This window comes from Callionymus lyra, chromosome 6 (assembly GCF_982586985.1).
Source record: "Callionymus lyra chromosome 6, fCalLyr1.hap1.1, whole genome shotgun sequence".
Taxonomy (NCBI): Eukaryota; Metazoa; Chordata; class Actinopteri; order Syngnathiformes; family Callionymidae; genus Callionymus; species Callionymus lyra.
The window spans coordinates 30,322,367-30,337,191 of NC_141823.1; the positions used below are offsets into that span (position 1 = coordinate 30,322,367).

The 14,825-nt window shown below is 36.7% G+C and overlaps 1 protein-coding gene across 1 annotated transcript; it reads right to left on the minus strand.

Moving 5' to 3' along the window:
• LOC148078151 (zinc finger protein 518A) lies at positions 1 to 11,202 on the minus strand. The gene is made up of 3 exons (XM_087792710.1): positions 10,932 to 11,202; positions 6,651 to 6,721; positions 1 to 5,217 (listed from the first exon to the last, which is right to left on the minus strand). Exon 3 carries the CDS (start codon positions 5,201 to 5,203, stop codon positions 1,466 to 1,468), a length of 3,738 nt encoding a protein of 1,245 aa, XP_087648836.1. The 5' UTR covers positions 5,204 to 5,217; positions 6,651 to 6,721; positions 10,932 to 11,202; the 3' UTR covers positions 1 to 1,465.
• Positions 11,203 to 14,825: the final 3,623 nt, after the last annotated feature.

Consider the following 14,825-nt stretch of genomic DNA (forward strand, 5'->3'; position numbering starts at 1 on the left):
GCCATTCCAAGAGTTTTATTGAGCACTTTAATTTAAAAGGATGAAAACAATATCAAACAAAGGAACGATAGAAGCTGTGGATACAACATTGGATGGAATCAGAAAAAGGACGCGAGCTTGACCTACAAAGAGACACCTCTGTGATGAGAGGCAGTGTAGCACCACTGTGTGAAACGCTTCCGTCACACTTGTATCATGAACAGAAATGAACAAAAGATGGCTTACAATTAGTGACGCCACCAGAGGAAGAAACTGTTTTCATAAAAACAAGGGTTGCCTTTACACACATTCAGAAAAGAAAGCCGAACATGACACTTGACAGGAATGCTGGTAACGGAACGTGTTAATAAAGTCACTTCCCAGGCCTGTACAAAAATGAATAAAGCTACCAATATTTACACCAACTTCTAAATAACTTATTTGAGGATGATCCGGCCATCCTCCTTAACCTGTCCATGTCCGGTGACCAGCACCAGGCACAGAGTTACTGTGTGTATAATGTCATGACGTCTGGCATTCGTGCTTGAAAAGAAAAAAGAAGCATGATCAGCACCCGTTTGAAAATCCTGGTACTGTTATGAAGATCTGACAGAAAACATGTTTTGTGCACCTACTTAAGGTGCTGGAGGTTTTTGGTGGTTTATGAAGTAAAACACCATGAAATTGCCATTATTGGAAAGAGGTAAACATCTTAATTGACTTCCAGAGCTGATGCCCTCAACATAGGCGGTAGGAAATGTTTGTTTTGGGTGGTCCGTGGATTAGTTGTAGTGTGACAGCACCAAGAACGCGTGAGGCAGATTGTGCGACTGATCCAATTAAGCAACTTGCCAAATGTTTATACCACTAGAGCGTTATCATCCATGAATCACATCATGTCTGGCCCCTTTTGTTATGTTGGGATGCTGTGGATGCATTTGGACTTTGAAAATAAACACTCCACGAATAACAAAGCAAAGCGAAGTCCCTTAATCCCTTATAATTATCCCATTTTATTTATACTTGCTATCACAAAGTCCAATATCTCATTCTAAACCTGATGACATTTCACAAGATGAAAAAACAAGAAGTTGGAAACTTTGATTAAACATCCAGCAAACAGAAAAGATTGCCAACATAAAGGCATCATTGCAGTTATGTGAATATTTGTGCTATAGAAATATAAGAATCTGTTGTCTTTGTGTGCATATTAGGAGAATTTAGAAAAAAACCCTTGAGCTTTAATTTGAATAAAAGTAAAAACCAATTATAGTTCAACACAATTACCTGAGCGATTCAAACCTTCTATGCATCACCTTTTACTAATATATTCCATCTTGTTCTTTGCCAGTGTTATCACCACAAATCCTAATTACAGTGTACCAAAGTTCACAGTTCAAAAGAACTCCATAAAAAGATAGACTATGTATTTACACAAATAAGAGGGTCAATAAAAACATAGTATTTTGTTGAGCTATAAAAAAATTCAGAACAGAATATTCCAGTCTCTTGTAGCTTCCATTAAATGTCTCTGCCCGTGGCCGATCCAGTCTTCTTGATTGTTGAAAAGTCGACCACAAAACCAACATTCAAACGTCATCTGCTTTTTGCTCCCTTCTGACAAGGTGTCCACGACCGCATACTTTTTTTTGCTTTTTTTCCTCAGCTTCATCTTGAGGATAAATCGTTCTCTGACACAACTTTGGACTGTACGTGGAGCTGGCGCGTTCCTCTGCGACACAGAACCTTTTTGTGATGCCTTCTCAAAAGCATGGTGTTCAGCGAGTGCCTGGACCGTCTTCTTACACAAGGAGACTGCAGTGACCGCGCCTTTGTGTTGGCTCACCAGCCGCATTATGTTGACTACTTCAGGAATGTCAGCGTCAGGATGGTTTAGCACCACAACAGGTTGATATCGACCAGGGTATTTCAAGTTTTGGATGGGCAAAAATGGGGAAAGTCTCAAGGTTCTTTCAACATCTTTGGCAGTGGGCTTCCACGACACTGCAGTGTCCTTCTCCAGCAGAACTTTATTAGCCAACCTCCTTGATTTGTGGACTGTGTGTGGAGGTTCGTCAAAGATTGTTTTTCTGTGTCGCTTCCTTTGGCTTGGAGGTCGTATAGACCTGGGGGCTAAAAGAGGTTTCTCCGTTTCACATGGTTTCAACTTCACAAGTAGGCGAGGTGGTGAGATGACAGATTCCTGGGTATTGTTGTGGTCGTCAGGTTTTTGCATGGTCATGATTTGCTTTAAGGTACTATTCACTTTTGGATTGACTTTGTTTGCCAGAAAGAAGCATTTGGTTTGAGGTCTGTTGGCTAACAGCACAGGTTCACCATTAGTGGTTGTAGAGACGCTCTTCAGCAAGCTTCCTGCAGGCTTTACAAGTTTATATATAACCTTGTTTGCATTGGCTTCACTCGTTTTACTACACTGTGGTCCCGAGTTTGATTCTTGGTTGAGCTGCTCGCCGGATTTCGATGGTGAAATGTACCGAAGCAAAAATCTCTGGCGGCCGGTTTTTGTGTTGCCATGTTTGTCAGCTGGGGACACAGGCATGGCTAAAACTTGCCCAGAGTTCCCATGTTGGTTGCTTGCTAGTCGAAGTCCAGAATTATTTTGCGTCTGAACTAATGGGAGAGAACTTTGTAGCAAGAAGCATGTTTTCTGTGTCATCGCCGACTTGTCCGTGAGATTTGTTTGTGATGCATTCGAAAGAATGACTTGACCTTTCAACCCTGAGCTTTTGATAAGGTAGTGATTTGAGGAGGTTCCTTTCTGGGGCTTAACTTTTTCTACTGCTTTTACTTTTGATGTCCATGATCCTAGCCGCTTGTCTGGATTTGAAGTTCCTTCAGAAGAGTCAGTGGCTTGTTTCAACCCTGGTTTCATGTAAGAAATGTTGATTTGTGGATTTGCGGAGTTGGTTAGCAGTTTGAAGCCTGGACTGGAGTTGACTTTCACTGGCATTGCAAAACGATTTTCTGTCGTCCTCATAAGCATTGGCCTGTTCCCTTCTGGCAACTGAAGAATGCGCAAAGTAGTTTTGGTTTGCTTGGAAGATTCATTAGAACATGTTGCGCTTTCCTTACTTAGTTGCGCAGAAATTATCTCATTAGAATTTTGTTTCACAAAATCGACCAAGGAGGTTAAACTAGTGTTGGAATCGAAATCTTTGTCGCATATAGGAATAGTGTCTTCTTCGATTTTAATTATATTAAAGTCCTCAAAACCATCCTCCAAAAAAACCTCTTCACACTGACCATCGTCCTCATCACAGACGGTGGGTTTACCATTGAGTGAACTTTGGGATTCTGTTAAACTCGAAGCGCCCTCATCTTTTTCATGGAAAGGTGAGCTGTGTGGAGACATTTTGTCTAAGTATTGGTTGTTAGTGATGGACTCTTTGGAATAATTGTGAAAAGAAAACACTTCTGGAGAAATATCAGACATGTCAACTGAACCGCTGGTGCCTTCTTTGTAATGTAGTGAATTAGAAGAGGTCGACTGTTGAGTTATTAATATTGGCGTTGATTTGTTGTCCAATTCAGTTCTGATGAGATCAGCAGCTTCTGGCGACCTCTCAGTCTTAAGTTGTGTAGTACAAGAAGTGACTGACAAGTCCCTTCCATTCTCACAATACACATTTTTTCTGATTGAAATCGGATTTGATGGGTCTTCAGATCCACTAGTAATGGCAGCACTGGGATCAGTGTAAACTGCTGATGTTCCTTTCCCAAATTCATTTTTCTTTTGATGTAAGATTTCACTCTTTTGACTTTTTGACCCATTTGGTGAATTAAAACCTTCTACAAAATGAGTGTTTGAATCAAAGTTGCAAACCATAATTTCTTCCTCCTCAGTTTTGACTTTAACTGCCATAATTTCATCTTCTGCAAACAAGCTGGAGCATTCCTTTGGTGACACTGCAAAACTATGAGTTCCTAAACTCGGACCACTATCGGAGCATTCTCCATTTTCTAACAAAGTGTCCGACTTACACATGGACGACTTTGGCGTTGAGGGTATTACCCCTTCAACTGAAGATGTGCCATTACTGCAGATTTCTGGCTTTGAGACCACTCTAAGAACAAGATGTTTTTTTCCATCAACCATCTTAAACCCCAAAACCTTTGTGGTACAATTTGGGGGAAGAGATATTTTATTCTTTAGCCTAACAACTTTAATTCCAGCGTCAAGGCTCGCCTGCTGGTCTCGTTCTCTCAACACAATTTGTCTCGACTGACTTGCAGTATTAGAAATTTTGTCACGCTTTCGGGTGTCCTTCTTTTGATTATTGGATTTGTGGTTTTCTTCCATAGCTAACTCACGGCGGATCAGTCTGCCATTATGGTTTGGTAAATTCTCCGATAGCAAGTTCCACTTTGACACCTGTTGATGCTCTTGTGAGTCACTAGTTTTTTTCAACAGGTTTCTTGTAGTTGTCGATGGATTCAAATGATCAGCCGTGTCATCAACAGTTCCTTTCACGTACATTTCCTTCCTGTGGACAGCTACCATGTGTCTTTTAAGGTGGTCACTGCGCATTGTACCATAGCCACAAAACTGACATGTGCAGGGGAAGATCTCGTTGTGAGCTTTCATATGTTTTTTGTGATCCTCCTCGTTCAAGTCAATGTTCCCACATTTTGAACACTTCCAAGGCCTCTCATTATGATGATGGATGTGCTGGACAAATGTACCCGCATCCACCGTTGAAAATTTACACCAGTCACAGAAGAACTGTCCGTTTAGACTGTGACTGACAAGGTAGTGTCGGGTGAGCATAAGCAAGGAATACTGGACGCCATTATTACAGAGTTCACATGTGACCAGCGTATTCCTGTGCTCTAGTCGATGGCGTTGAAGATCAGGGAACTCGTTTGTGACATACTCACACAGGTCACAAGGATATGTAGGGAGTACTCCTTTGTGGGTCACTTCAAAGTGTTTTAGAAGATCATTGGGGCTGTAATTTAATTCATCATCACATATGGAGCAACCAAAACTCAAGACCTTCCTTGCCGTTACAGCCCCTTGTTGAATTTTACATTGGACCTTGGCAAAAGTAGTCTTTTCCTTCCTTGTGATGCTTCCATGTTCTTCCAAATTGTTAAAGACGGAGCCACTAGCCACCTCTTTAAATTGTCTCAATAAAATGTCTTTTACCCCATCCTCTTCTTTGGATGAGAGCTTCCGTTTCTTTCCAGAATCATGTTCCATAGTTATAATGTAGACTGAAAGGAAGAGAAAGAAACTAGTTAGATGAATAATAACTTGAATAAAGTATAGAGGTATGAAGATATTTTACATTTCAATTTGACGAACAGAAAATAAATTACATATCAGACCACATTTAATGATCAATATTATTAAAAAAAATAAAAAATTAATAACATAAAAAAAACAAGAATTTCAACCAAATAAAAAAGCCCTTAATAGTATTGCTAATCTGTTCCTTACACATAAGAATGTTTTTTTAACCGTTCTTTACACACCATGTTAAAAATCACCTTTCAGGTGGAACATTACTGAAAGTACTGAAAAAATGAGCATCGCTTTAAAAAGCACATCGACAAATACTACTCATTTTATTTAAAATATTTTCTTGAATAACCTTTTTGGGGGGTAAAAATGTGTAATGGTTTAATCAGGTTTCTACAATGTTGTCCTTTAAGCTCTTTTAAAATAATAAAACATATATACTCATTGTTACCCATAACAACAGATATTCTTAATTTAGATTATACTCTGCCAACCAAAACAGACTTTATTGCAAACTCACACATGTCATAGCAGCCAACGAGATTTTAAGAAAACCCTATAGGCTTCTAAATAGGATTGTGTTTATAGAAAAATGTATTTAGATTTTTTTCTTTTTTTTTTTATAAATAAATAATTAAGTATTATTTTTTATTGAGTGAAGTTTAGAAAGAATGACTTCAAATATTTTTGTGTAGAAATCCCAATTTGACATTTGTTTTTAACTCCAAGTGTCGTTTTTGAAAGCCTAAGTCTCTGGTTCAAACTGTCTTTCCAGTTTATTAGTTTATCTGGCGTCTGATTCTGAGCATTTAGTTATACATTATTATTTTAATCTACTTTTTATTGCTAAAACATTTAAGTCTAATTTGAGTAAATTACATTATTAACCTTTGTTCAACTAACAATGCAGTGTAAATAGAAAAAAATAACATTTCCTTTTATCTTAACCCATGCCAAATCAGTTAGTACTCTGTATTGTTACTTTGTGTTTATATTTAGACACAATAATGAGTCGGTCTTATGATATTGAAAAAAGCGAACCCTTTTTCCTGTTCTTTAATTGTTGGTTTAACTGAGTTTTATTCTGAAAAGACGTGTCTTTCTCTTTCAATTTAACTCTGTTATTAAACGCACCCCTTAGTGGGTGTGTTAATGCGATGTTGGGAGTTTTCTTGACTTCTCTTTTTAGTCAAAGACAAAGAGGCATTAAAGCATACTTTTATTGCGTAACCACATGTTAATAAGCAAGAGGTGCACCATCCTCACAGACCAGAATGAAAACAACATGCAAGTCGTATATTATTTTAATAGTAATAATGACAAAGTATAATAGTAGAACGCTATGATCAAAATCAAAATCTTTTTTTTTTTTGCTTAGAAAACAAATTGATTAAGAAAATCTTACCTGAATTCCTTTCAGACACCTCACATGTGGATGTTATATCCGGACAAAAGGTGGAAGTGAGTCCACAGTGTCTGGGGAAAAAAGGACAAATTATTTTAGCAAGTTTGTTCTGGATATGAACTCACGTTCAATAAGTTGACCACTGTATAGGGTGGAATTTTTTGGAGGGCACCTTGCCTAAAGAAAAGATGAAGAGAAGACATGTTCCACCTTTATGATTGTACGTCACAAATTGGTATAACTTGCAACAAAACTTTTGTACGTTTATGTATTATTCAGGAACTATATATGAAGATATAATTACTAACGGATTAGATAGGCTTGTTGTTTTAAAGGTGGTTTTAATAGAAGTTTGGTACAAGATTCATGCAGTGTGTCCAAAAAGCTCGAACATTGAACATAATTATTACAAAAGCAAATGGAAACTTTACAAATACTGGACAGAAGAGTGTTCTGTATAATGTCCAGCATTAAATGCTCTTTGAACACTTTTCATGTTTTTCTTATTGCTTTTATCCTGGTTATCATGTGACGTGCCCACACCCTACATCTACCCGCTGCTAGATTCAAACAGGCTCCCCCTCCTCATTCTTCTACCTTTGCGTGCATGACGTCAGTACTGCTTTAAATGCAGTCTGTGCAGCATGCTTTTGAGCTGTAAACATTTTATGATTTCCTCTCTGTCAAAGCATGTGTGCATGTCTTTGTGTTTGTTTGATTGAGAGTTTGAGGGTCTTAAAGAGAGTTCAGCTGTATTGAGAGTGGACCTGAGCGGAGGAAATCGAAGCAAACACAGCAAGAAAATACAAATTTTACACAAAAAGAACATATGACTTCTCGCTGCAAGATTACACTTAACTTAATATTGTTCCTTCTGTTATCACAGCAACACTTGTTTATTTATTTGGAATCATGCATGTCTAAATCAAGAGCTATAGATACAGAAAATATGTTTTGCACAGAGTAAATAAACCTTGTTGTATTAATGTTGAATAGTTGAGGAAACTTGAGAATTGTGAAAGGGTGAATAAATAGAAGGTGACCTGGTTTGAAACAGTTATACTCTTTAATGTCGTTTCAATGACCAAAAATTAGTTTTAGTAAAAATCGATTTCCCCCCACTGGGCTCCCGTGGTTCAGAGCGTATCCCCAGCGCGCGACACGCTTGATAAACAAACAACATGGCGGCGGGCAGTGAAGATCGCACACCCAGAAAGGGTAACGTTTCTTCAGTTATTTGGAACAAACAGCACCTCGCTGCAGAGTTTGTTTAAAGGCTGTTGCTACCAAAAGAAAGCAGTACGACCAATTCACTGCAGCCCCTCAAACAGAGGCATGCTACCGGGTGGGAGAGGTGTTGCTCCTTACGAAGGGAACAGGACCACAGCAGCTCAAGCACCGCCACCACAAAACAACCGAGCGTCTTAAAAACATTTACAAACTGTATTCCATATGATATGAAGTAGGGCTGAACGATTACTCGCATTTGCGATATAATCACGATATTTAAAAATGCGATTATTATATCGCATAGGTTGCCATTTTATTTAATGTTCATTTCATTTTCAATTACTTTACACCCCGACATCGGTTCGTACATTTGAATTGAGACGCCTTCGGGCGAACCACTGACGTGTTACAAAATTCAAATTGTGTAAATGATAATATTATTGGAAATGCACTTAAACACGTGAGAAACTGTGCAAAAATATGCAGTAAGAAAAACTAGTGTTTTCACTTTTCTTTACTCTGCACTGAAGTTTGTATGATTTATTATTGACTCATAAATATAAATGTTTACATCATACTTTTAACACGTTTTTACAGTAGTTTTTAGTATTTGCAGTGAATATGTTATGTTTGTTGACAAGTGTAATTAGAGTAACTAAATAAACATTCTCCCTTTATTTTAAGGTATACTTAATTTGCCTTTATTGTAAAAATTACTTAACTTTATCTTGAGAATCAAAGAGAAAATACATTTTAATTTAAAGTTAATAATTTATTGTATAAGATTTTTAAAAAAAATGCATAAAAAACAGGACATTGAAAATGCAATCGCATAAATAGTCGCAATATTTCAGAAAAGAATGGCATTTATATTTATATTTATTTATTATTATATATAGCCAGGGTTTTGGACCCCAGGTACGTGCCTCAAGCCAGAGGTAGTAGTCAGGCTTGTCTTTCCGGCTAAAAATGTTTAGAAAAAACATGCACTACTATTTGATACTGTTGATGACTATGCTGTGAATGCTGTGTGATTAATTTTACTATGCAAATTATGTTAAGGGATGTTAGGTAATTACAACTGAATAGAAAGATGTTGAACTTTTGTAAATGTTTTATGAAAAAGGTCACATACATTTTATTTTATGCTATGTTTGTATCATTGTATCATTTTCTGTTAGAAAAGCTTACTGTGAAAAGTTCGTAGTAAAGTTTTCACAGTTGTTTACAATGGAAGGCTACTATTTAATGCTATTTAATTTTATGTTTAATTTCATTTGATATTCATATGATTCAGGGAATCAAAATGGAGACCAAATACTTTTGCATACCTCAGCCACCTTTTTACTATGCAAAACATGTTTAGGTAAATGTTTTGTTTTCACTTTATCAACCTAAGAAATGTCTTATAATTTGATGCGTTTTCTTATTTATAACATTTATCATTTTGAGGGGGTATTGAGTCAGTTTGAAACAGATAAAGCTTACTGAAAGTTACATTGTCACTGTTTACAATGGCAGGCAGGGCTTGGCATCCCTTTCTTTGGTTGGTTCATTATTTCCCTTTAAGGGAAAAACGAAATAAAAAAAAACTTGATTTGAACATCTGTCATGTCGATTTTTTTTTTAGTCCATATCGCCCAGCCCTAGTTACAAGCTATCAAAAGTACTCAATGTCAGTTCTTAATGTATCCTGTCCTCTTGTGGGGGCGCCAATCCCACAATTGAAGGTGAAGTAGACGTAATTAGCAGTGAAGAAGACAAGTTGATAACAACAACAGAAAAACCATTGGAGAAAAGAGATGGAACAGATACGAAAAGAAAACAAAACAAATAATGGTTACCTACTCTAATTTTTGAATTCTTCTTTTCTTTTTTTCCCTATTTTTAAGCTTTCTAAATGGGCCAAGTTTCCACTGACTTGACAGTTGACACTGCCCTGGTTTATATAACACATTTTTGTCAAGCTGTACAGTGTTTATTCACTTGTTCAACGTTTAAGAATACATGCACAAGAAATTTTACTTTTTATTTATTTTTCAGTCTCACATTTTGTGAAATGTATTCAATAAAATTTCTTGATAGATATCGAACACTGCAGATATCGTGATATCTTCATCATCAGGGGCCAAATATCGCCGCAGTATTAAATGGTGTATCGTCCCACAATAACATAAATAACAGCTCAGCTCATGAATCAACTTTCTTGTTACGCTTAGAATGTAGTGTTATTTTTTCTAAATTACTATTCAACTGATTCATTTATAAGTAGCACAGCTGAAATTGTAACCAATTTGATCGGTTATCAACATAATGGGTGCCAAGTATAAGTAGTCTTGGGCTTGCAATTTGGTTTTAGAAGTTGTACCTTAGTAATAAACACATGCCAAGTTTGTACTAAGTTTAAAATAATTTTAAAAAAAGGTTGGTTGAAAATATTTCATTATAGAATAGTTTATAGTTAATGTATGTAATGTATGCATGTAATCATTGATTGCACGAATAATAAACTTTAACATGACCACACAAAAGCCAGGAGTAAACATGTTAGTCGTTATAACATAACGACTTAAAACAAGACAACACCTCACACACAGATACACACAGTTGGCTACTAAACAAACAGATTCATAGTAAGTGATTTAATCCAAACATGTCACGCAATGACCGCTGTATTTGGGTGGGAGACAGAGATAAAACTGTGGACATCATAACTTGTTAACGCTGCTGCAGTGAAGTTTACATGAACGAGTCCCAAATATGAAGCTGCAACTCGCCAAATGAATTCACTTTTCCAAGTGAGTTTGTAAGTTCTGGGGCTACAGGGAGGCTTTTAAAAAAGATAAACCACCAAATTATGTCCACGTCTCGCGTTCATCTAAACGAATATACCGGTATTTTTTACAGTAACTGACACGAATAAGTCGATTTTGTTGTCGGATCGCGAGACTGTAAGTTAATAACTGTGGAGTTTAATGAGCATACATCCAAAAAAACACCCAACACATACGTCAAGAGAGTCAAAGTTACACAAATAAATTCGCCGCTTACTATGAACTCGTTGGAAGTTCCGTCCATGTTCCGTTTAAGTCCGACATCCTTTAAAAAAGAGGGTGAAGTATGAGAGAACACCCAAGCAGGAACACTCGCCTTCCTCCGGCGGCCATGACACTTCATCCGGGTCCTGCCGTGCTCTTGACTATCCTGTGGAAGCGGATGAATATGTATCGCCTGTCAAAGACGAAACTAGTGCCAACGTTGACAGTTTATATCGTTAAAGCCATGAAATAAACTTCTTCTAAGGTGAAGAGGCGACCGTTAGCGAAGCGTTCTGTAGTCGTTAATGGGGTTAAACGATGCTTTACGTCATGGTTGAGTTTGACTGAGTGTGTGTGTGTGTGCGCGCTGGCAACAATGTGGAAGAAGAAGGAATGAGCAGCAATGGCGGATGTACGCCATTTCCTTTGGAGCAGCAGCCTGTACTTTAATGTATTTTAATCGAATTTCGACGTAAACAATCGTCATTTATATGAACACACATGTGTTTCTAGTTGCCTCATGCTATCAGCATTCCTCCTTCCTAAATGTATTAAGAACTAGGCTTATGACTGAGTCACAGCCACAATAAATAAAATGGAGGACATGTTACCTCATCACTCAACGCTGACATTGTAGTGTTTCACATCGGTTCTATTAATAGCACTCAATGGTCACCAGCTTTACAAGTCTCTAAGGAATATCTCTTTTTGATCTTCATGGTTATATGTGTTATTTGAGAAGCATATTACAATATTTATCTTCATGTAAGATCTAGTTGTTTTTTAGGAGGAGTTGCATAACAGTGGCTGGATAACAGGTAGAAATGACTAGAAAGGCTTTGAGCGATAACTTGGACATGCACCACTTATAAAATGCTATAAGAGATCTTATATAAAAAACTTCTTTGCTTTCCTAAATGCAGTTTCAATTAAACATTGTCAAATGCCTTTCGTAGAACCATCCAAGGACATGAACAGGCTTATCACAAGTTTGTTTATGTGTCTTAGTTGTGGGTTTTTTATATACGAAATGCTCTTTTCACTCTACCACGAGAGTCTGAAATTTAGACATGGTTGATGTAAGAAAACTCTGTATGTCAAATCACGTGTTGTTTCCCTCTGTTAGATAACCAGATGCCATAATATATGGAGTTAACCGAGAGCAGTTCAGTCTGAAGAGTACTGTGAATAGAAAATGTACAGTATCCTATTTTTCTTTGCATCTGTACATTTATTTCTGTGCACTTACTATCATATTCCAGACCTAACTGTGTCTTTAAAGCAGTATTATTTGTGTTTTAGGTCTATATACTGGGATTGGTTGATCAATATTTAATTTGGAATATGGCTTAGAATCACATGAACATGTAACCGTACCACAAGTGGAAGTAGCTGGTTAGGCCTCAAGTAAAGTCTGGGGTAATTGTATTTTTTAGTTTTCAGTTCAACATTCAATGGTTCATATACACTTGGACCACTTTTATGATAAAAACTGACTGGATGATGAAGAGTTTTTGCTCAAAGGCTGAGCATGGTGTCGCTACTGCATCAATCATACACATTCTATGTAGTTCCACACTAGTTTAGATCCTTATCTGACCAGATGGTCATTCACAGTAAAGCATATTACTCTGAATCTTATTATGTGGAGTTCCTATTGGGGCCACTCATGTTCATTTTATTTATTGCCACTAGGGACAACTTCAGGGAACATGGCAAATCAGCTCATTGTCGTGCTTATAAATGACAGATCTATTAACTCCTGAAGAACATTGTAAAGCTTGTTTGCTTGTTTTGCCAGTGCAACTTGTGAGATGGTATTCTGTGGCCCTCCATTTGATGTCTAAGTTTTTTATGAGTACAGGCAGAGCAGGAGTATCCATCTTTTTATATGTAATATCATCACATCTATTGTGATGATCTATATAGCTTTATTATAAAGTATGGTTAGAAGAGACAAAAAAGAAGAACAATGAAACCAGACCCTTTGTCAAGTACCACAGTTAAGTGATTATAAACCCATCATTAGAAATGTTGGTTTAAAGATCTTTCAATACGTATTTTATATCCTAAATACAGTCCTCCTTCTTTATTTGACAACACCAGTCAATGGTACACGTCTACAATGTTCAGACCAGAGGTCATTTATGTTCTTTGGTGAGATTTAATTCAGAGGGGAACTCTGTCATCATGTTTTACTTTACTGCTCCATCAATGTTGACAACATTATTTATAAAATGGTGAGCTCAAGTGAAACATTTAAAATTCGGCAAAATTGTTTACATTATAATGAAGATTTACTTTATTAAACACTTTATGATAATGTTGATCAGGCATGTTGGGAAAATATTTGTACAGTGAGTCAAACGTACTCATGTTTATGAGTTAAAACCACTGAAAAAACACTTAATTGTATGGTTCTTCTGCTATTCCTTGTAAATGATGAATCAAAAGTAACAAAAAATCATAGTCATTTCAAAAACCTAAAACAAAGATGAAAATTTAGAAATAATTAGTAACATGCTGAATGCATTCATAAACCTGAGTTCATGCATTGGTGTAGGAAAGATCAAATACAAAATACGCCTTGAAGCATACGTCAAAAGTGACGGCTGCTTCAAAGTGGCCCCATTTACTAGCACAAAAGTTCAGGAAAACAGGTGCTCCTCCCACAGCATTGGAACCTACAAGTGTCCTTGAAAGGAACTCCTCCATGTTCATGCCAGATTGAGAAAAAAACACAAAACAAGACGTTGTTGAAAGAAGCTTTTAAAAGAGACCATGTCAAGGTATATTTTCAGGAGATCGATTGTAGGAAGAATAAATCTAGTACAGCAAATATAATAAACACCCTCTACATGAAACTATAACATTTTACACCACATTTTAAATCAAATAAAAATGTTGTAATTGCTGTAGTTTCAAAAAACCACAATGGATCCAGTAAATGAATATTAAATAAATATAAATATAAATCTAATGTTAATAAAATAATGATGCAAGAGTTTTTTGTAGGGGAAATTGCAGCCTTGTTGCTGCTCCCAGCTGCACCTTAGAAAGTTTGTAGAGTGAACAGCTATGATTGATGTTGTGCCAGGGATTTAAAGGGAGGACTCAGTCCAATACATTTGATGGTTTAGCCATACAGTGGCTCTTGCAAAATGAGTTATTATAATTAATTGAAGGACATTGAAAGACTTACGCATGTAAGATTTAAGGGAGTGTAGATGATGACCAGCTGGCCCTCATGCATTATCAATACTTTTTTCACATAATTCTGTCTTTTATTAGAAGATGTGTTGTTCATATTTTCTTAGTTTCAGGTAGAAGGTCTTTATTCTATTTGCTAGACTATACTAGTTAGTCCTACAGCCCATCTTTTGAATATATCTATTCGATGTATGATTCAGGACATATTTTATATTTGATGGTGCCTATCCAAAAGCATGCAACCAGGTTTGTGAATGTATCCAGTCTGTAACAATATTTTTAATAGAAGTAGATATATTATCAGTCCATGGGTTTTATATATAGCTGGATGTCATTAGCAAAGCAATGAAACTGTATATTAAATTAGCAGGAAATGTGACTTAGAGGGAGGGAATAGAGGATGAAGAGCATCGGACCGAGGACAGAGCCCTGGTGGACATCAGCGGAGATGGGAGATGCTGGGTGTGCGTGTTTTTAGCTTACTGATTTGTGATGGTCAACGAAATGTGATTTGAACCATCATTTGAAATGATTATTCACTATCATTAGGCGTACCTCCTGTTCCTACTACGATTGAGAAAGCTCAAGTTACTAGAAATACACCATCTCTGTCATACATTTTTTTAAAACTTAATTGTAACATAGTTTTAATGACAATTATTTGAACAATTATTCCCTACATCAGGTGACCAAATAT

Coding starts and splice junctions, on each gene's coding strand:
- LOC148078151 (XM_087792710.1), bottom strand. CDS start 5,203: ATGGAACATGATTCTGGAAAGAAACGGAAGCTCTCATCCAAAGAAGAG.